The sequence below is a fragment of the Mauremys reevesii genome, linkage group 8 (genome assembly GCF_016161935.1).
Source record: "Mauremys reevesii isolate NIE-2019 linkage group 8, ASM1616193v1, whole genome shotgun sequence".
Taxonomy (NCBI): Eukaryota; Metazoa; Chordata; order Testudines; family Geoemydidae; genus Mauremys; species Mauremys reevesii.
In genome coordinates this window covers 94,132,000-94,155,356 of record NC_052630.1, presented here as the reverse complement: position 1 = coordinate 94,155,356, position 23,357 = coordinate 94,132,000, and the positions used below count along the sequence as shown (strand labels likewise).

Here is a 23,357-nt window from a genome sequence, read left to right as displayed (position 1 = left end):
AACGAGACTAATCAATTAAGGTGGGCTATTATCAGCAGGAGATAGTCCGTAGTGATTATCAGGATGGCCCATTTCAAACAGTTGATGAGGTGTGAGTAACAGTAGGGGAAAATTAGCATGGGGAAATATTTTTTACTTTGTGCAATGACCCATGCACTCCCAGTCTTTACTCAGGCCTAATTTAATGGTGTCCAGAAAACATGGTGGGCAGGCACTGGATCAGCAGTTAGGAGGGATTTGGAGGGTTATTTGTGTGGAGGATAGGATGAGATAAGAAGTTGAAGCTGATCATACTAGTTTTCAGACCTGCAGTGTAGTTTATTGAAGGAAAATATTGTAATGCCTGATGGTCAAATTAGAAATGTTAAGGCAGCACAGTCTAGTGGACAGACTATGAAACTGAGAGTTCAGAGGCCTGGGTCTTATACGCAACTTTGCCACTGGTCTTGAGCAAATCACTCTCCCTCTTTGTGCCTCAGTTTCCCCATCCTTGTAAAGTGCATGGCACGCCAATGGAGCTTTTCACATGGCTAAATATTTATTAGCGAAGGAAAAAAGCTGTGTCGAGGAGGAAGATTTTATTTTAAAAAATGAACAATACAGTGATAAAGAGCAACCTTAGAGTAAGTATGTTATCTGTTCCAGTTGTTTTTATTGTTAGCCTGCATACAAACTCCAGAACCACAGAGCTATTGTGCATGTAATCTTTCTTTTGGCACTGCCTAAGTGGGAAGTAAGCCAATGTAGATAGGGTGATAGCACTGCCCCCGGGGACATTCAGAGAATTAGAGGGTCACATTGTGAGAAAACAGCACTAGTGTCCTCTGGTTTATCCTTCCCCTGCCCCCAAGGTGACTTTTATGCTGTCCTGGAAAGAGAACTGGAGTACTTTGCCTTTAAGAAGAGATCTTGATTACACTGCCATAAATTGTTTTGTTGTTAGCTTTTTGTATCGCTAAAAGGCCAACATAGTATTGAACTTTCTGCCAGGCACAGTGTTGTAAAAGATATACCCCTTCCATTTTATCTCCCTTTCATAAAGACTGACATTGGCATGCAACTTTTGTTTAACACACTGTTTAGATTTCAGAGTTTAGAAACTTTCGTATTAAGATTATAAAACCTAATTTGCTAATCTTTCCCCCTATAATCCCTAGAAAAAGAACAGCTGCACTACCAAAAACATGCTGTTTACACACGATCTGCTGGCCTGGGCCTGGGCAGCCTGCAAAGTTCCAAAGATCAAAGTTTACAAAAAAGAGTGTCAAGCCTTTATAATTCCCTGAGTTTAAGTATACGATACCACAAAATCTGTACTTACAGCTGATAAATATTTCTGCTGAGCACCCGTCTGCTATGTGTGGGGGTGTAGTGTCTCCTGGTACTATAGCTTTAACTCAAGGCAGTTTGATAACCATAAAGTAAGGTAAGACAAACAGAGCTCAATACTTAATTGTAATGAAATATTTGTCTGGTTTCTCAGTCATTCCTTTTAAATTTAAACAAACCATGTTCGGGATTTTCTTTTTCTTGAATGAAATGTTTTTGCAAAGGGCAGTTAGTTTGTTTATTTTTTTTTACTGCCTATGTGGGAAAACTAGCACATTTGTTTAAGAATAAACTGGGAAGTCTGTGGTTTTCACCATGCACATTTTGAATAATATTTATACAGACGGTTATTTAATAGAGTTTATAAATATTTATCATATGCTGCAGCCCTTTGATCATAAGTACTTGTTTCAAAAGCTGTCCTGTCCCTCCTGCAACTCATGAAGGAGAAGGGGATTGGTGCCTTATTACTCTGAAAGGATGGTGGCTCAATGGCCTGTTAATGGGCCATCCTGATTATCACTACAAAAGTTCTTTTTTCTCCTGCTAATAACCCACGTTAACCAATTAGTCTCATTAGAGTTGGTATGGCAACACCCATTTTTTTTATGGTGTGTGTGTGTGTGTGTGTGTGTGTGTGTGTATATCTATCTTCCTACTGTATTTTCCACTGCATGCATCAGATGAAGTGGGCTTTAGCCCATGAAAGCTTATGCTGAAATAAATTTGTTAGTCTCTTAAGGTGCCACAAGTACTCCTCATTCTTTTTGTATTGCAGAGTGACACTGTCAGTTTGGTAGCTCCTTTTTCCCTCATATCTGGTGTTCCTATTTTTCTGCTTGCAAAGTCCAAATAACATTAAAAAATCAAAGGCCCGAATTCTGCGTGGGTAGAGCTCCATTGAAGTTGAGGCTGTTCCACACAGCAGCAGGAAACTGCCTGCTTGGAGCCCATTGCAGCATGGGTTCTAGAGGCCTCAATGTTCTTGTGCCACAAGGTTGCAGAGGCATCCTCTCCTCAGAGTGAACCAGGGGTTAATCTCGGCTCAACTTCTCTCTCTCCTGGCACATGTGCTCAAGCAAAGAACTGCAAATTGGGTGCGTGGGAAACAGTGAATCAAATGACCTGTGGGGGAAAGCTGGGCTCCACACTCAGGAGTCATAGCAGTGGGTTGGACACCAAGATGCGGAGTTTTGTTTCCTTTTCAGCTTCCGTTATTGTATTTTGCTTCTTATTTTTTACATTATTCCTGAGGAAAAGACCTTGCTGATTGTATCTGTGTTTTTTTCTGCTGTATCATGCTCCCAGTTACTCTGTTTTCCTCAGAATCAGGGTGGATAAAAATTGATTTAAAAAAAAATAAAAAAATTGGACTTTTATTTTACATGAGATTTTTTTTTAAATTTAAATTAAATACAGATTTATTTGTTTAAAAAAACCTTAACATTAAATTGACAACCATGTTAAGATCTAAACTACTTATAACAGAGTAGTCATTTAAATTAAATACAAAAAAAATAATAAGCAGCACATGTTTGCTGTCACCTCTTAAAGAAAGTCAAACTGCTGAACTGGTGGAAGTCACTGGCTAAAGGCCTTGAACCAGAGCTTGTTAAAGAGCTAAAGGAGCTTTGGACAGCAGTAGCTTCCTCTGCAGATGGAGAGAGAATATTTTCTTCATTTCAGTTTATTCAATTAGTTCCGTTCAATAACTAGTTTATACAAAAATAAGAAACCACTTGGCAGTTGAAAAAGCAGGAAAGCTTGTAATTCCTCTTCCAATTGATGAATAAAAACTAGCTATGAGAGGATGAGTTTGAAAATCTTGAAGGACATGATGTCCAGAAACAATCAGTTCAATTAACTAGCTATAGATAACACTTCCCTTGTTTAATAAATTAGTTTAAAATACAAAATAGTTTTATAAACTTTGTTCCCTATGTATCCAGCACATTTAAGGTATTTTTATTTAACTAATTAAAAACAAATGTAAAATTCTGTTTTTGTGCATTTCAGTTGATTTGAATTTCCATCCAAATAGAGCTGGACACAAATCACAAGTAAAAAATTTATAATCTAATAAATAAGAAATGCATCATTTACCATTTTCTAATGTAATACAAAATGTAAAAATGAAAAATCTGAATAGAGTAAATTAAGCTATTAATTGCATAAATAAACATATAGATACATTATATATTCCTGGGTAGCAAAAAGAAGCATCAAATTTAGTGTAAAGGCTATATTTTGTTGCAAATCAGCACATTTTAATGGCTACCAATCAAGTTTTCTTTAGCCAAATAACTAAAAAGTACAAATGCAAAACATGAGTAAAATCGAAGCAAGGTTTTCTGCTTGCCAATTTAAATCATAATCAAAATAGGTGAATTAAATGGCTTTGGTTTAAATCAGTCCACCCTGGTCAGAATCATATTAACTGCAACAATTCTAAAATAGCAACCTGATTAATAGAAAAGAGGGAAGTATTTGTTGCTTAAATTACATAGAGAACTTCCATTTCGGGTTCCAAGCCATGATGTTTGGTTTGGGATCCACCTCTGGCTCTGAACTTACTTGGATCTAGTGTTATGAGTCCTGGTTCAGAATCTTTTCTGGTAACAAGAACAGGAGTACTTGTGGCACCTTAGAGACTAACAAATTTATTTCAGCATGAGCTTTCGTGAGCTACAGCTCGCTTCTTCGGATGCACCTGGTATCAGGATTATTTTGTAAGCAAAATTGAACATAGGCTCGCTCTCTTTAAATTTATGATAAAACACGTGGGCCAAGTCCTTTTTACCAACCTCTCTGTTGAGGTTTTAGTTTTGCAGGGATTTGGGCTGTTCACCAGAGACCCCAGTCAGTGACATTTGTGATGAAGAGATAACAGTGCTTTCTTGTTGATCCAGATGACATGTAGGTGTACTAGATCATGTTGCAGAGACATTGTCCTTTGAACAAGCTCAATGGCTCAGAATGCCTTTGTTGCAAGTGATAGGTTTGAAAAAAAGGTTAATGTTTAATGTTAGTTTATTTTTATTGTAAAATATTAAGTTACTGCTCCTAAAAGTTTAATCAAGAGTCATTACTCAGAGAAAGACGAGTAAAAAGAGATGAGGAATTTGTCTTTCAGGAATCTGCTAATTGACTTACTCTTGGTGACTGTCAATCAAATTGCAGAAGTCAAACAGTGTTTGTTCATAGACTGTAATATATATTGTATAGGTACATAAATAATCTGTTGTTCACATGGCCACACACACATTGCCCTTGTTGCTTACTAAGGGAAAAAGGAAAGTAAACATTATATGGGTTGACTGGGTTCCAGTTTTCAAATGCTTGTGGTAAGAATCCATTGCAAAGCCATAATTTTAAGTGCTGAGTAGTGATGTACTATATAGCTTAATTCTCTAACAGCTGTTAAAATTGCCCTCGATACAGCAAAAAACATTAAGGATCTAAAATCAAGGCTGCCGTATATGGAAGAGGAATAAAAAATTAGAAGAAGTTCTCTCTCTCTCTCTCTCTCTCTGTCTGCGTATGTGTAAAGTATTTTTTTATTTACATATTCTTTGAAAGACCTTAAAAACACCATTTTTCTATGTTAAAAATTAAATCCAGTTAGTTACTTTTCTCATGGTTCTTTCTTTTTTTTAAATGAGTCAACAGTCAGAGGCAGTGCCAAAATAAAGAAAAACAAGAGGGAAATGCACAAGATAATATCAAGAGCAGTGTACTTAGTGATATTTCTAACAAGTAGTTATCAACATTTGCAGCCAACTTTCTAAACTTTTGTTTTAGGAAAGCAAGTGTGAAATTACAATGGGAACATTATCTTATGTAGATGATGCCTAACAATCCAATCAGCAGTCAAGAAATAAGTTGCAGAGCAGGATACAGATTATTGTAATGGGCATCCCCAGACTGGTATAGATGTAGTAATGATTACTGGAGTCAGTGAATGTGACCTCTGTAATCTGACAGATATTAATCTGTATCACCCTGACCAGGTCATTTGACTAAGGCCAGGAAATAAGAGTACTGGTAAGAAACTTGAGTTTATGTATCAGATTGTTGTTAGAGCAGACCAAAGGCATATAGCCACCATTATTACATTTTACCAATCTTTACCTGAACAACTGAGCTTGCATAAGAAGACCACTGTTCAGTAGTGCCTATGCTCCTCCTGCCCAGTGGAACTCAAAAATCAGCCACAGGTAGCAGATAGTGGGGCAGATAGTCCCCAGTCACTTATTTCATGTCTCAGTGAATTTTCTTAGAAAACAAGCATGTTTATTGGTAGGACCCTACCAAGTTCATGGTCCATTTTGGTCAATGTCAGTATCGTAGGATTTGAAAAATAAATTTCATGATTTCAGCTATTTAAATCTGAAATGTCGCAGTGTTGTAATTGTAGGGGATCCTGACCCAAATTGGGGGTCCTGACCCAAAAAGGAATTGTGGGGGGTCGCAAAGTTATTGTAGGGAGGTTTGTGGTACTGCTACCCTTACTTGTATGCTGTTGCTGGCGGCGGCTTTGCCTTCAGAGCTCGGCATCTGGAGAGCGGTGGCTGCTGTCTGGGCTCCCAGCTCTGAAGGCAGAGATACCGTCAGCAGCAGTGCAGAAGTAAGGGTGGCAGGGTATGGTATTGCCACCCTTACTACTGTGCTGTTACCTGCTGAGTTGGGCTCTTAGTCAGCAGCCGTCACTCTCCAGCCACCCAGCTCTGAAGGCAGCAGCGCAGAAGTAAGGGTGGCATGGTTCGGTATTGCTACTCTTACATCTTCACTGCTGCCGACATGGCGCTGCCTTCAGAGCTGGGCACCCGGCCAACAACCACCACTCTCTAGCCGCCCAGTTCTAAAGGCAGCGCAGAAGTAAGGGTGGCAATACAGCAACCCCCTTAAAATAACCTTGTGACCCCCCTGCAACTCCCTTTTGGGTCAGGACCCCCAATTTGAGAAATGCTGGTCTCCCCTGTGAAATCTGTATAGCATAAGGTAAAAGCACACAAGACCAGATTTCATGTCAGGAGACCAGATTTCATGGTCCATGATGCGTTTTTCATGGCTGTGAAGTTGGTAGGGCCCTACTTATTGGCTGTCCACCCCACCCACATCTGGCATTTTGAACAGCTCACTAGTACCTTCTCACTGGACTCATGAGCCTGTGACATTCCCCCCACACTCCCTCACCATAGGAGTTTCTAATCAAGAAATTCCTGATTGGACAATGTTGAATTTTCTTAAGTTGCTGATAATGGCAGATTCAAAACTCTTGGGTTATTGTAGAGCTATCCCATGATGTAATTGCTACTTAGAAGGTCACAAAAGGAGGTCAGAGAAGAAGTGGTGGTGAGATTTGTTGGTAAACTCCTACCTAAATATAAACTGTCTGAAATTGAGAGGAAACTTGCAACTTGGCACCAACACTACAACCTGCTGTCAAACCCTGCCTAACCAGTTTGTGGAGTGTTGAATAAAATGAGACAGATATGTACAGCCACAACATTGCTCTTCTTTTAACATCTCCTTCAAAGTTGCCTCTGCTGTGATACCTAGAAAAGATTAAAAAATGTCTATTTCTACTTGTTGTTCCTAATTCAGCCACTTCTCTGTGACGCTTTCCTCCTCGTTTGGCTGTTGCCTTGCCAAATGCTTAGATTGTGAGCTCTTTGGGGCACGGGCTATTTTAAAAAAAATTTCGTATGTCCCTTACAATCTTGGTTGGGGGCTTTCTCAGTTGAAGTGATCAATAATAATGGTGACTACATTATACCTTGCTGCTGATTCAGTACGATGCTGACCTAGCCAGTCACACAACATAAACAGGTGCTTTTTCAAGCACAACAGTACTGGTGATAGACCGTCCTACACAGATAATCATAGCTTTAAAGATATTTAATTTTAGAAGAAAAGTTCTAGTTTCAGGGGAAAAAAGTGTAGAAGAACTTGTAAAAACTTCTAAAATGTAGTATTCTTTATCTGAACATTGTGACCTCTGTATCCACACCCTGTACACCATTGTAATAATCTTTGTGCCTTGTGAGGTATCATTTGAAAACTAGTAACTTGCTGGTCAACAATATCATGGTGAAATGTATGCAGCAACATTATGTGTAAAGTTATGAAATCCCCTGGAATAATGTTGGTAGCACATGTTCAAACCCACATAGCCCTGATTAGGAAGGACTGGTCAAGCAAGTGTTAAAGAAAGGAATCTGTGTTTACCTCAGGTTACATATATGTAATAAACAAGGTCCTTGAAACAGCAAGAAGGAGACTAGGCAAATCTGCATTTTATCAAACAATAGCATGAAGCCTCCTCCATGACGAGACCCCATGTCTCCACCCCGACAGCAGGAAGGAATTTTATCCAAGGGTAACCCTCAGGAAAATGCATTTCAAAGGGTGACTGAACTATAAAAGTGAGAGGCAAAAAAACCCCAAGTTTTTGTGGTAAGAACTTCACCTTGAACCAAGTCTAGTTTAAGTTTAGAAAGCACTTTATCTTTATTTCTCTTGTAACCGTTTCTGACTTTGATGCGTTATACTTGTACGCACTTAAAATCCATCTCCTTGTTGTTCAATACACTTTATTCTTTAATTAAAACTAATCCAGTGTTGTGAATTGTGTGAATAACTCCATTTAAATGTAGTAGACTACTGTATATTGAGCCCCTTAAAGGGGCAACGGACCTATTATATCTGGACTGTCCAGGAGAGGGAAGAACACACATTTTGGGGGGAAATTTGAGACTGGGAGTGTGTTGGGGTCACCCTGCAAGTGGTAATCAAGGCTGATGGAAGCCAGAGTTTGACTGATGTGTGGCTGTGGCTATACTTAGACATTCAGGATGTTACCTGGATGCTGGCAGGCTGTTTGTGAGCAGCCCAGGTGGGAGCTACAGAACCAAAGTGTTAGGAACACCCGAGTTTGCAGAGCAGGGGTGATACAACCTCTCACTGGTCTGGATTGCATCCTGGAATGTCATAAACATCCAGTGGAACATAACATAAGAAATGCCATACTGGGTCACACTAAAGGTCCATCCAGCCCAGTATCCTGTCTACCGACAGTGGCCAATGCCAGGTGCCCCAGAGGGAGTGAACCTAACAGGTAATGATCAAGTGATCGCTCTCCTGCCATCCATCTCCATCCTCTGACAAACAGAGGCTAGGGACACCATTCCTTACCCATCCTGGCTAATAGCCATTAATGGACTTAACCTCCATGAATTTATCCAGTTCTCTTTTAAACCCTGTTATAGTCCTAGCCTTCACAACCTCCTCAGGTAAGGAGTTCCACAAGTTGACTGTGCGCTGCGTGAAGAACTTCCTTTTATTTGTTTTAAACCTGCTGCCCATTCATTTCATGTGGTGAGCCCTAGTTCTTATATTATGGGAACAAGTAAATAACTTTTCCTTATTCACTTTCTCCACACCACTCATGATTTTATATACCTCTATCATATCCGCCTTTAGTCTGCTCTTTTTCAAGCTGAAAAGTCCTAGCCCCTTTAATCTCTCCTCATATGGGACCCGTTGCAAACCCCTGATCATTTTAGTTGCCCTTCTCTGAACTTTTTCTAATGCCAATATATCTTTTTTGAGATAAGAAGACCACATCTGTATGCAGTATTCAGGATGTGGGCGTACCATGGATTTATATAAGCGCAATAAGATATTCTCTGGCTTATTCTCTACCCCTTTTTTAATGATTCCTAACATCCTGTTTGCTTTTTTGACTGCCGCTGCACACTGCGTCTTCAGAGAACTATCCACGATGACTCCAAGAGCTCTTTCCTAATTAGTTGTAGCTAAATTAGCCCCCATCATATTGTATGTATAGTTGGGGTTATTTTTTTCCAATGTGCATTACTTTACATTTATCCACATTAATTTTCATTTGCCATTTTGTTGCTCAGTCACTTAGTTTTGTGAGATCTTTTTGAAGTTCTTCACAGTCTGCTTTGGTCTTAACTATCTGGAGTAGTTTAGTATCATCTGCAAACTTTGCCACCTGTTTACCCCTTTCTCGAGATCATTTATGAATAAGTTGAATAGGATTGGTGCTAGGGCTGACCCTTAGTGAACACCACTAGTTACCCCTCTCCATTCTGAAAATTTACCATTTATTCCTACCTTTTGTTCTCTGTCTTTTAATCCATGAAAGGATCTTTCAGTAGGCTGTTGTGGTCTTAAGGGAGAGGGCTCTCACCGTTTTCAGTATGTCACTGTTTTTTGGAACTGGTTCAGAAGGCACCTGGCCACTGAAGTACCATTCCTCCAAAGAGTTATACATACACATAATTTTAAACATTTGAGTAGTCCTGCTGAGTCCATGGGGGCTACTCACATGCTTAAAGTTGAGCACGTGTGCAGGTCTTTGCAGGATCGGGGCTTAGCATATGATTCTACTTCCATTGACTCCATTGACTTCCTGAATGCTTGGGACCTGTAGATGGCCTCTCTCTTTGTGCCACGCTGCCCCATCTGAGTTAGCAGAGGTGGTCAAACTGGAATCCCCTTGATGTGACAAGAGATGAAGCTGCTGGTAGAGTGATCTCCAGGAGGGAACCATGACTTTTTAAGGTTGCTTTCCCCACATTCCAAGATCACTTGATCTGTTGACTTTCTGTGCACACTGCAAGGTTGATCTGTTTCTGTGGGCATTTGGGGAGAGTAGGGATATAATGGTGAAGGATCTCAGGTGGATTGGGCTGGTGCTTTGTGGCTAGATTGTTCTTAAGCTGTCTGTCTGTCTATGTTTATAAAACTGGTGGTGTACTTAAGTGACAGCAGGGTAACTGGAGCTGTTCAGTAGGAGCCTTTATATCAGTCTAATAATCAACATTAATAAATAATGGTGAGGCATTTGTAAAAGGGGCTGGAGCTGGATGAAAATGAGCTGGAATTGCAGGCAAGCCACGTCATTGTGGGGAAAATGTAAAAAAACCGAAGAAACAAGAAAATCATGATTGTTAAAATGTGTCCGGTGACTTGTGTGGACTGTTTTGTTTAACGTCTGGAGAGAGTTTTTTGAGCTGATTTTCTTGGGTGCGTGTATAATTTTTTGGTATTTGATAGTGACTGCACGTGTGCCCAGAGACTATGCTTGACTGCTAGTTTTTGATTTCTGCAAAATGAAAGTTTCAGTCTAATTGTGCAGGTTTCTCTGGTGTGATTTATTATTCATAAAGGCAGCTGGACTTTTAGGTGCTTATCTGAACCTTCGAACCATTAAGTTTCAACTATTATTTGCAATTCTTTCAGATTGATTGAGATATAAATGCTCACCTGATTGGATGAATGGTCACGTGCCTATCATACATACTCTTATTTGCAAATTTGAAGCTTGCTTTCCAGGAACATTTATGCCACTAAAGCTCAAGTACAGGAATGTTTTCAGAAAAAGAACACAAGCCGTAGGAGGACTGAAGAAGCAAATTCATTAAAAAAATTATAGTGAAGACTTGCAAAAAATTGTTCTGCTCTAATACCAAACAGTCAAAATGCCTACACAGGATCTGCGCTTTGTTTTATGGGGTACAACTTTTCAACATCACTGTAAACATCATCACCATAATTATTTATATGTAAAATGTGAAAGTGTTTCAAACCAGATTTTTTTTTTACTTGTTGCACTTTTACAGGCTTATTGAAAATGCAGAGTGAGAAGCAGGATCCAGTAAATTACTATGTTGGGATTGATGTTGGAACGGCAAGTGTTCGTGCGGCTTTGGTAGACCAATTTGGGACAATAGTGGCACATTCGGATCAGCCAATCCAAATTTGGGAACCCCAACCAGACCACTATGAGCAATCCTCTGATGACATCTGGGCTGCTTGTTGCACAGCGACAAAGGTATATGTAGGGGAGTAAAAAAATGGAAGGAATGTATGATTCAGGCAGTACTTAAACTTCTATAATGAGACTCAGGATAGTAGTCAGTGCTTTCCACCTCTCATTTGATGTGCATGCCCTACCATACAAAACGGTTGATGATGATAAAAAAAAAACTTTTTGCACCAAAGTACTTTCTAGATGCGGCTGTTGTAGCCTCTCAGACACTATCCTCATTTTACAGTGAAACAACTGGAAATAGAAGCTAGGGTATTAAGATCAGTGGGAGCTACATCACTGACTTCAGTGAGCATAGGATCCAGTCCCAGATATCCTGATTCATTGGTCTGAGCCTTATCCACAATTGTTTGCAGTGTTGTTGTAGCCGTGTTGGTCCCAGGATATGAGAGAGACAAGGTTGACGTGGTAAGATCTTTTATTGGACCAGCATCTGTTGGTGAAAGAGACATACTTCCAGGCTTCACAGAGCTTTTCTTCTGTGGGGGAAGGGATAGCTCAGTGGTTTGAGTATTGGCCTAATAAACCCAGCGTTGTAAGTTCAATCCTTGAGGGGGCTATTTAGGGATCAGGGGCAAAAGTCTGTCTGGAGATTTGGTCCTGCTTTGAGCAGGGGTTGGACTAGATGACCTCCTGAGGTCCCTTCCAACCCTGAGATTTTATGATTCAGGTCCTGGGGAGCTTGAAAGCTTGTGTCTTTCACCACCAGAAGCTGGTCCAATTAAAAGATATTACCTCACCCCTCTTGCTTCTCCCTTATCCACAAGACCATCCTCCCTTTTGGGAGTCAAGGGTTCTCAAAACCTACTGGCATGTACAGGTGAATTGATGGTGAGCAACTGGACTGCACTGGGGCCAAAAAGGGGCTCATTATTAAGCTATTGAGGGAGAGCTGAGACACTGTAAGCTCTTTGGGGCAGGGATGGTGCTTAGTACACTTAGTAGAGCTCCTGATCCTGACTGAGGTCTCTGGGCTTGACTATAATACAAATGTGAAGAAATATGGGACAAAAATAGCCCCAGTACTGGCATATGGGTCACTGGTTTACATATTGTGAAACTGAAATAAACCTTACTATGCTGAATATATAAAGGATCACCTCTCCCTCTCTTCTCTTGTAGCTATTAGGCAGGAATCTTAATTTATACATCCCCTTAGAAAAAGTGTACGGTGACCTTGATTGGCAGTGAATGTAAAAAGGCACTTTTGTCATCCTTAAAAATGCCACAGTCTTAGATTGCTCTGTGCTCCGAGGTTGGCTCTTTAAATATTCATAAGATGCCTGGTAATTTGCAGATGGACAGTTCACCATTCTCTTGTTATTGATCAGCCTTTTCAAACATTAATGAGCCTGGCTCTGCAGCAAGTGCCCTGATATGAATAAGATGGAGGGGGAGAGGGAAGAGTGGCTAGCTGGATAAGCAAAGCAGCCCTTTTACGCTGCCTTTTTAATTTTCTCTGTCTTTATAAATTGCTTTGCTGTTGCACTCGGGCTTCCTTTTATCCCTAAAATATCTTCTCTTAGTAGTAGAGACCTTGCAGACAGGGGAGTGGGTGTGATTTCTTACTACCAAACAGCTCTGAAGAAAATATTTTTCAATAACAATGTATCACTTAGGGTCTACACAGCATTTCAACACCCACAGCTGATCCAGGTCAGCTGACCCAGGCTAGGGCTGTGGGGTTGTAAAATTGCTGGGTAGATGTTCAGGCTAGGGTAAGATCCCGGGATAGAATCATAGAATATCAGGGTTGGAAGGGACCTCAGGAGGTATCTTGTCCAACCCCCTCCTCAAAGCAGGACCAATTCCCAACTAAATCATTCCAGCCAGGGCTTTGTCAAGCCTGACCTTATAAAACCTCTAAGGAAGAAGATTCCCCCCCCTCCCCCGCCCAGGTAACCCATTCCAGTGCTTCACCACCCTCCTAGTGAAAACGTTTTTCCTAATAGCCAACCGAAACCTCCCCCACTGCAACTTGAGACCATTACTCCTTGTTCTGTCATCTGCTACCACTAAGAACCATTTAGATCCATCCTCTTTGGAACCTCCTTTCAGGTAGTTGAAAGCAGCCATCAAATCCCCCCACATTCTTCTTTTCTGCAGATTAAACAATCCCAGTTCGCTCAGCCTCTCCTCATAAGTCATGTGCTTCAGCTCCCTAATCATTTTTGTTGCCCTCTGCTGGACTCTTTCCAATTTTTTCACATCCTTCTTGTAGTGTGGGACCCAAAACTGGACACAGTACTCCAGATGAGGCCTCACCAGTGTCGAATAGAGAGGAATGATCACATCCCTCGATCTGCTAGCAATGCCCCTACTTATACAGCCCAAAAATGCCGTTAGCCTTCTTGGCAACAAGGGCACACTGTTGACCCATATATAGCTTCTCATCTACTGTAACCCCTAGGTCCTTTTCTGCAGAACTACTTCCTAGTCATTTGGTCCCTAGTCTGTAACAGTGAATGGGATTCTTCCGTCCTAAGTGCAGGACTCTGCGCTTGTCCTTGTTGAACCTCATCAGGTTTCTTTTGGCCCAATCCTCTAATTTGTCTAGGTCCCTCTGTATCCTATCCCTACCCTCCAGCGTATCTACCACTCCTCCCAGTTTAGTGTCATCTGCAAACTTGTTGAGAGTGCAGTCCACACCATCTTCCAGATCATTAATGAAGATATTAAACAAAACCGTCCCCAGAACCAACTCCGCTTGAAACCGGCTGCCAACTAGACATGGAGCCGTTGATCACTACCCATTGAGCCCGACGATCTAGCCAGCTTTCTATCCACCTTATAGTCCATTCATCCAGCCCATACTTCTTTAACTTGCTGGCAAGAATACTGTGGGAGAACATATCAAAAACTTTGCTAAAGTCAAGGAATAACACATCCACTGCTTTCCCCTCATCTGAGATCCTCCCCCCTTGCAGTTGTGCCAGAGCCTGAGCCCCAATGTTCACACAACAGTCTTATAGCTTCACAGCCTGAGGCTTGTGAGCCCAAGTCAGCTGAGCCAGGCCAGCCGAAGGTGATTAATTGCTATGTAGACATACCCATAATTACCTCCTAGGAAGCTTAGCAACCTCACTTGCCAGTTAGTCAGTGTGGGTGCCTTTTTTTCCTCTCTCTCCTTGCAATACCACAAGCAAGCCACAAAGTTCAGAGCTTCCATAAGATCTGGGATCAGTGAGTTCCAGGGTTTTAACTGAGGCCTATCTCTGCTGGGTAGCCTTTCGAAGGCGATGTGCAGAGCAGTGATATTAGTCCTAGTATACACTTAAGACCAATTTTACAGGCAGTCGTCTTCTAGGATATTTAATTGTGATAAGATGCTAAGTGAGGTTAAAAACAAAAACTCCTTGACACGTTTTGCCCCAGTAGTGACGCAGAGAATCAGAGCTTTAGAGGCCTTGGTCTAGATGAAATGCTCACCCCTAAACCTGTGCCTGAGCCGCACACCCAATTCGACCCAAACCTTTCAGAAAAAAGATAAAATTAACATAATGTGTTTTGCCATTATTTTTCCTTTTTGTGCACCCCGTGCTTCCTGCTTCCAACCAGAACTGTAAGAACCAGGACTGAGAGCCTGCAAGAGAGGTTTTCATGAGACCGAGTCCCAGTTTTTCAGACCAAAGAGGCTTGCATAATTTGTATACATTTTGAGTTAGTGTCCAGATTTTTAGGTGCTTAAGCAAACTGAATCTCAGAAGCTTTTGAGCTTGACTCATCACTGTTTATAATTCCAGTTTATAACCTCTTGTCTGTAAAGCATTAGCATGTGCATGCATCTGGGCATATTTGTATCTAAGAACTTCTTGTGTATGTTCACAGAAAGTCATCCAACAAGTAGAGGTTGCCTGGATTCGAGGGCTCGGTTTTGATGCTACGTGTTCACTTGTTGTTGTGGATAAGCAGTTTCAGCCCTTGGCAGTTAATTATGAAGGTAAGACCCCAGCACGGAAACCAAGTTTGGCCTGGGCATTTTGCTACTACCTTTAGTGGAGCCAGGATTTTACCATAATGGCCTGTGTAAGGGCCAGATCCTGTAGACATGGGCACTTGTCTTTATTGAATTTCATCTTGTTGCTTTCAGACCAATTATCTAATTTGTCAGGGTCATTTTTAATTTTAAACCTGAGTTCTTGTAAAATGACTACTTTAATGTTGCTGGGATTTTAATCATGTTAGGGAATGTAGGCATTTTTGTATATTTTTATATGTAAATAAATAAAATACATACACTTTGTCATGTGATTTGGGTTCTTGGGGTGAAAGATTCCATATTACAGCCTGATTTCCAGAGGTCCTGAGCACCCATTGTTCCCATTGACGTGAGTTTGTGTTGTAGTTGCTCAGCATGTTTGAAAATTGGCTTCAGTGGAGCCAAGAGTATCACGTGGTGTTATTTCAGAGAGCAGTACTCAAATTCTGTACTCTTAAGTGACGTTGCCAAGTGGCTTGGCACCTGGAGATGTATAATAATGAGGAAGAATTTAACCAAGACTAAAATATTTGTCTGCCTTTGTTTTTGGTAAGGGGAATGTAAAAGAAACATCATTATGTGGATGGACCATCGTGCAGCCAGTCAAGTGGACAGAATCAATGGAACTCAACACAGTGTTTTGAGCTACGTTGGGGGAGTGATGTCTGTAGAAATGCAGCCGCCTAAGTTGCTGTGGATGAAAGAAGTGAGTATGTTTTAGATTGTGACAGATTTCTGGCTGATGGTTAAAATTAACATTTTAAGAATGAGATTTTTTTTTTTTAACTACTCAGCATTGGCTGAACACTGCTCCTGCTGAAGGCTGTGGGCATTTCACCATTGAGTGTGGTGGGAACCGAGGGAGGCAAACTTCAAGTGCTTTTGAAAATCCCACCCTAAGAGCTTCCTTTTTTTCACGGACTGCTTCTAAATTTCTGTTTGTGTGAGGTAATTCAATATTTTCAGGTTAGAACATGTCGTGTGTTTTGGCTGTCCATTTTTTAAAAGGAAGACAGGCATATGTAGTTGTCTTACTGATGAATAGGGACTGGAAATAGATGAGGCTTTAATTACCTGGGTACCCTGCCTACTCCAAATGCCATGGTTGTACTTACTCTCTAGGGGTGTCCGTGATATTTCTGAGAGGGATCTGCAATCAGCATTGTCTCAAAATGAACTGCCAAAAGGAACGCCTAGCCAGAAGGATGGCTTCTGAGCTACTGCATCCAGGAGTGAAATGACTCAAGATGGCTTTGGTCACTAGTACAGAAACTGCTCAGTCAAAATCCTTAACACACTTGCAGACCTCCAGAAAAGCACCTAACCCGTTCAGTCCCATCTGTAGTAACTAGCCCATCTGTAGGAGGAAGACACTCTATTCATAATGCAGAATTCTGATGCTGTCTCTTATGCTTAAATTGTATGTGTTGTAGGTTGACATATGGCTTCTTAATAATAACTGTCAGATAAAAGGAAAAATGCTTGCCACTTGAATTTTTCATAACCTTCACCAATCTGGCTTTTACATTTGGTCTCAATGATGCTTAGTGTAGTCTTAATGAAGGCCAAATGTAAATTACTTTGTCAGCCTTGAACAGCTGATGTTTCTTCTCCTTACAAACATGAAACATCGTATAGTAACAAGGTGCAGACTGGGGAAGGTCAAGGGAGTTAACTGGCAGAAGCAGATACTGACAGATTAATGTTAATAGACGATAATTAATGTTTGTGGATGCTATAGTGAAACATGAATATCCATCTATTAAATACTTTCTATTTCTGAGCCATGAGTAGCATATAACTGGTCATTTTATAGTTGGATATTTGCATTATTCTTTAGGAAAGTCCTCAAGAAGCAACCCAGCACACCAGCAAGTGAGGACTATTCTGCACATAGTAAAAGGGTGATGCAAATTAACACGTACACACAGGCATGCACGCACACACACAATGTGGGAGCATGGAAGAAATTGTACCTGAATCCCAATTCCGTCACAGGGCTGTTTGCAGTGGTACAGCTACATACTGCTGCATGTTTGGGGCTAGAAGCAAAGCTCATTCTAGCCCTCAGTAAAGGTGACATTCACCCCTGTTCAGTGGGCTACTAGCAATCCTTTGCCCCACTTAAGACCCACTGTAGCCCTTATAAGAGTGGAGGCCTGTTGCATTGGAGTGAATTATACCCTAACTTTGCAAAATCCGTTTCCACTAGACTAGAACAATAATAATTTGCACATAACAGTATATGGTGCTATTGATTGAAAAATCTTCAAGTGCTTTACAAACATTAATTGAGCCTCACAATATTCTTCAGGGTGAGGTAAGTATTAATATTTTATAGATGAGTAAACTGTGGCACAGAGAAAGTAAAATGCAGTTAGGGTCACAAAACTACCTGTACAATGGTACTTAACTTTCTCTCTGCATGTTTCAAAGTCATATCCACTTTTCTGATTAAAGAGAAGGGTTTCTTTTTTGACTCCTGTTAGCACTGCGGAACTGACGCAAGTATGGCACTGTTAGATTCTAATGGAGCTTGTGTATCAGGAACAGAATTAAGTTCTGATTGCAGGGTTTTTTGTTTTGTTTTTTTTATTTTATACTGGGAATGATGCACAAGCCAAAAAGATCAAAGCTTGGCTTTCAGATCCTAGGGTCAAGTATCAGAGGGGTAGCCGTGTTAGTCTGGATCTGTAAAAAGCGACAGAGAGTCCTGTAAAAGCAGCAAAGAATCCTGTGGCACCTTATAGACTAACAGACGTTTTGCAGTATGAGCTTTCGTGGGTGAATACCCACTTTGTCGGATGCAAGACTTGCATCCGACGAAGTGGGTATTCACCCACGAAAGCTCATGCTGCACTTGCATCCGACGAAGTGGGTATTCACCCACGAAAGCTCATGCTGCAAAATGTCTGTTAGTCTATAAGGTGCCACAGGATTCTTTGCTGCTTTTACAGATCCAGACTAACACGGCTAGCCCTCTGATAAGAGAGTCCTGTGGCACCTTATAGACTAACAGACGTATTGGAGCATAAGCTTTCGTAGGTGAATGCCCACTTCATCAGACGCTGGCAAAGTGGGTATTCACCCACGAAAGCTCATGCTCCAATACGTCTGTTAGTCTATAAGGTGCCACAGGACTCTCTGTCGCTTTTTACAGATCCTAGGGTGAGTCTGCAAGACTAGCAGTTAGGAAAACGCATTTGTTTTCTTCCTAACTCAGAAAATATCATATGAAGGCCAGCCTGCTTTGGAATCCCCAGAGTGCCTTTTTTTAGCAACACTTTTCAGAGTACAACTGTGCCGTAAGTAATTCACGCAGGACACACAGTAAGTCAGGAGCCTCGCTGGGAACTTTCTGAGCACGAAAGTAGCATCTGTTTTTTACAAATATGGCCCTGAACCTTGCTAAGAAGAGGACCAGAAGGGATTGTTCTGGGTATGGCATTGTAGGAGTGAGATGTATTGGCAGAACTGTTTGAGGGAGTTTACACAGTGTCTGCCCCCTGTGTGTGCATGGCTGTGATCAGTGCTTTTAGTCTCCAACTTTCATGAGTACTAAATGGAACCAAATACACGACTAACAAGATTTCTTTAAAGTCTCTTGCAGCTGTAAATAGTTCACTTTTCCTTTTTAAATCCCCATTGCTGCTTATTTTTCTTCCATGAAGTGTGAAACAATCTTTCCTTACAAGTTGCCACTTGCTCCAGTGAATGGTTCTGCCTCAAGAGCAGCTTCAGGCATAGGCCTGTTAAGTAGCTGTGTTGATTGCCTTAAAATCACCTTGACTGTCTGTTCCTCTATTGTGTAGCCATTTCTCAGCACTTTAAGATTCCTACCAATCCTAGCAGGGACCCATGATCTGTCTCTGTCAGACTCTGGATACTCCTCCCCTCCTTTCAGAGCCATTCTGAGGCACATACTAGGTCAGGGGTGGCCAACCTGAGCCTGAGAAGGAGCCAGAATTTACCAATGTACATTGCCAAAGAGCCACAGTAATACGTCAGCAACCCCACTGATCAGCGCCTCCCCCTCCCTCCCCACACCTTCCGATCAGCTGTTTCCTTGCATGCAGGAGGCTCGGGGGAGGGGGGAAGGGGAAGAAGCAAGGGCGTGGCAGGTTCTGGGGAGGGGGCAGGAAGGGGTGGAGTGGGGGCAGGGCCTGTGGCAGAGCCAGGGGTTGAGCAGTGAGCTCCCCCGGTACATTGGAAAATTGGTGCCTGTTGCTCCAGCCCCGGAATCGGTGCCTGTACAAGGAGCTGCATATTAACATGTGAAGAGCCACATGTGGCTCCGGAGCCACAGGTTGGCCACCCCTGTACTAGGTGTTTAGCTGCGTGTGGTACACCCTGACGCTTGGTATACGTAACCCGAGGGGAGCCGCCATGCAGTGAAAAAAGACAGGCGGTCCCTCAGGCAGCCCCACAATAGGCTAGGGCTAGAGAGTGCCAAGGGGAGCAGCAGAGCTCGCTGAAAGAGCAGAGGAGTTTAACAGTTGGTGGCAGAGGAAGCTGCAAGGAGAAGCAGCACAACCTGCTGGACCCTCAGAGGTGAAGGCCAGAGGGAGGAGCAGTGAGAATCTCAGAGAAGCAGCTGGCATCTGAGCCTTCAGGAAGAGCGGTGGAGGAAGAGCTGGGCACAAGCCCCACAGGTGTTTTTCCTTTGGCCCTTTGCCGAGCCACACCCAGCCAGTACCAATTAATACCCCTTAATTGGAGCTGGGCTAACAGGGGCCTGGCCAGAACCTTTTTGGCCAGCACCCTGTTACGAGCAGGAAGAAAGGAGCCACTCATCACAGCCCTGCAACAGAGTCCTCCAAGATCCCTGAGGAAGAGGAGCAGTCACAGCCAAAAGGTAGAGAAATCCCCCCTCCCCACCCTGAGAGAGCTGAATCCTCCTGGGGCACCATTACAAAGGGCAACAAGGAGGAGCAGCCACCTACAGGTGAAATGGGACCAGGCAGGAGCTACTGTGAATAACAGCAATGTTGCAGGGGGGCTGAGACGTCATAGAAAGGGTCAGTAACAGAGAGGAGAGAATGAAGTTGTTGTTAGAGAGAATGAATAAAGAAGCGAGTCATAGTCATAGAGTTTAAGGCCAGAAGAGAGCACCAGATCATCTAGTCTGACTTCCTGTATATCACAGGCCACCAGCACCACCCAGTCCTCTGCACACTAAACCCAACAGCCAGAAGTAGACCAAAGTATTACAGCCCTCAGGAGACAAAATGATTGTGTGCCACCGGTGGAGAACAGGAGGGACCAAGGTGCACCAGTGCCTGAGGGCCGTGCAGTGGCAGGGAATTGATTAAGTGAGATACACCCAGATGATCTTGGCAAGAAACCTGTGCCCCATGCTGTAGAGGAAGGCAAAACAAACTCCAAGGTCACTGCCAATCTGACCTAGAGGAATATTCCTTCCCGACCCCACGTATGGCAATCAGACCCTGACCATGTGAGCGAGAGCCAGCCAGCCAGCCAAGCACTGTGATAAAAAATGTTCAGAACACCAGCCCACCCCATTAAGTGTCCCATCTCCAGCTGCGGTTATCTCAGATGCTTCCAAAATAATGGAATTAAGTTATTGTTAGAGAGAAAGAAAGTAGGAGTGGGTAGAGGGAAATAAATAAATAAAGACAAGAGTAGCATGAAAGCACAATACTGTACTTACCTTCATCTAAGTCTTTCCTGCAATCCAGCCTATGTTCTTGGGCTAGTTCTGTAAAATGGGATTTATAGGGATTTTTTTTTTTTACTTTAAAATGATAAAATACATCAACTGTCCTCTTGATTCAAGCACCAAAAACATCTCTACTTCAGGCCACTGCTGTTCCTTCTCTGGGCTTATTTTCCACTTTGGGTTTCTTTGTGACAGTGCTAATGTCTGCTGTTTATGGCTTGTGGTTAGCTGCTCATTCTTTGTCCTCCCTCAATGCCTTCTCTCAGCAAGCATATGTCTTCAGAATATTTGCTGGATAAACAAGGTGCTGTACATCAGTCCAGATGATGCTGTCTCTGTGTAACATCATCTGGGGCACAACCCAGTCACTAACAATGAAATAACAGAATATAATTAGCACATGATTTTGTCAGACACCTACTGAAAAATTAGATGCTAAAATCCTGTGGATGATCTTCACTGGAGTGCGGTAACACAGGACTTTCTCTTAATGTGGTGGCAAGATGAACAAGTCTCCAAAGTTCTTTACAACTGCAGGGATCCTTCAGCTGATGTATTCGCAGATGGACATCTCTGTAAGGTGGAACTCTGTTCCTTATTCACTAAGGGCTGGGAAGTGCCATCCAATGATAAGGGCCATGTGAAGCCATGCAGCCCTGGGGATTTTGCAGAACGAATGCCTCCTTGAATGCCAGGACATTGAAATGCTGCTCACACATTGCTACATCCCTTTATGAGATGCTGCTAATTATTCCCCTACGTGGTGGCCGCTGGGCAGTGCATAAGAAGGCAGAGAGATGTCTGCCTCGTTCTCCTTGTCCATCTCTATGCCTTTGTGGTGCATGTTGTGCACCTCCAGAAGGATGGGGAAGGAGCAGTCTGTGTGTTCCCCAGAGCAGATGGTCTACAAATCTGCCTGGCATTTACTTGGGTGCTGCATTAGAGGGACACCTTATATCCAGGAACAGGTCAGGTATAATCTGAGCCTAATACAAGGACCAAATCTTATTCCCATTGGGTCAATGGCAAAGCTCACATCTTCTTGAGTGGGACAAGGATTTGCTACTCTTTGCACTAAATCTCTTGTTTAACTGCAGACATATTTTCTTCCAATATTAGCATAGCATTGCACAGAACACATGCTGGTGATCCATAAGGTTAGTCATTGGTGAAATGTTTCTATTGGCTGCTCTTTCAGCATAAGGAAACATTTTCTTTACAACTTCTAATTTCTGTAGCTCATGCCACACTGCAGGTTGTATTTTGGTTTGTGTTTTCCGTTACTGATGCCAGCGCATTCCCATGTCACCCCTAATTTTTTTTGTCCTGGAATACTGTCAGGCTTGGACAACTCTCCAAAATCAAAAAGTAAAAAGTATTCTGTTATGTGGTTTAAGTGAGATTAAGGAAAATGATCTATTCTGGCTGGCCTAGGTATAAATAGTTGTCTTTGAAAAATACTGCAGTGGCATATATTCTGTTTTTTCTATTAATGTTATCCCATGCCCCCCCCCCCTGCTATTTATGAGCATTAACGGTGTTGCCAACTCTCTCAATAGTTATTGCTTTCCATAAAGTGCCAAATCCTGAATTTGTGATTCGTGAGAATCTCATCTTTCATTTTTTAAAATAAAGTAAGTTTCTAGCCCTCATGGTTGTGGAGTACAATCTTGAAATCATTACACCTAAACACTCCAGCTCCTGAAGAGGAATGAAAGGAAGCCAACAGTTTTTAAACCTCATTTTTATAACCATTCTCATGACTGTGTGAGCCTGACTCATGATTTTTGAATGCTTGGGAATGGGAATTTTGAACATATCAAAGGAAAGCAAACCCTGCTGTGGTTGAGATGCAGACTGTCCCATTCATATACCATACAGCAAGGATATTTAATAGGTGTGGTGAATCAGTGAAATGATTTTGTATTCATTCTTTAACTCCAAAAAGAAAGGTTAATATATAAAAAGTTTGCTCTCAAGAGCACTAAGACAAGGAATGCCTTGGAAGGCTGTTTTGTTATATCATGGGTTCAGATCAACATTTCTTCTGTTACATTTGTTAATATCTGTGCCCTAAATACTGATTCCTGTAGCAAAACACTAACTCACTGGTCCTAGCATGTACATCTTCCATGCCTGCACAAGTCTATGATGTTTGATAGTGTACTGGAATGCTATACCACCATCCTCTGGGCAACATACCAATCTTGGCTTTAACGGGAACATTTACTGAGGCTGCAAAAGCACTGGTACTTAGCAATGCAAGAGGTGATGTCTTTATAATAGTATGCATTTCCCAAACAGCTGTCTGTTGAGGATTAGGGCTCTAAAGCCAGTACAGTGTTGCGTCCTCCTATACTATTTTTCCATTTTATCAGACCTCTTATGCCATTTAGAATTCTATCATACCTCCTTTGGCACAAGAATGAATCAATGGAGCATAAACTCAGTGGCAAAGTACATCTTGTGTATTATGGCAACATAAATGGAAGCTCTAGGAAGAT

General features: G+C 41.9%; 1 protein-coding gene across 5 annotated transcripts in view; it reads left to right on the top strand.

Annotated features, from left to right (window-relative positions):
• Nucleotides 1-23,357, top strand: part of FGGY (FGGY carbohydrate kinase domain containing) — a 365,851-nt gene that overhangs the window by 165,774 nt on the left and 176,720 nt on the right. For 4 of the 5 annotated variants that reach the window (XM_039486503.1, XM_039486506.1, XM_039486504.1 and 1 more), the window contains exons 2-5: nt 10,687-10,878; nt 10,986-11,197; nt 15,023-15,134; nt 15,728-15,879. In XM_039486503.1, coding sequence (XP_039342437.1) covers nt 10,845-10,878; nt 10,986-11,197; nt 15,023-15,134; nt 15,728-15,879 — 510 coding nt within the window. In that variant the 5' untranslated portion in view covers nt 10,687-10,844. The remainder of the gene's footprint in view (nt 1-10,686; nt 10,879-10,985; nt 11,198-15,022; nt 15,135-15,727; nt 15,880-23,357) is intronic. The other variant, XM_039486502.1, reaches the window with a different exon arrangement.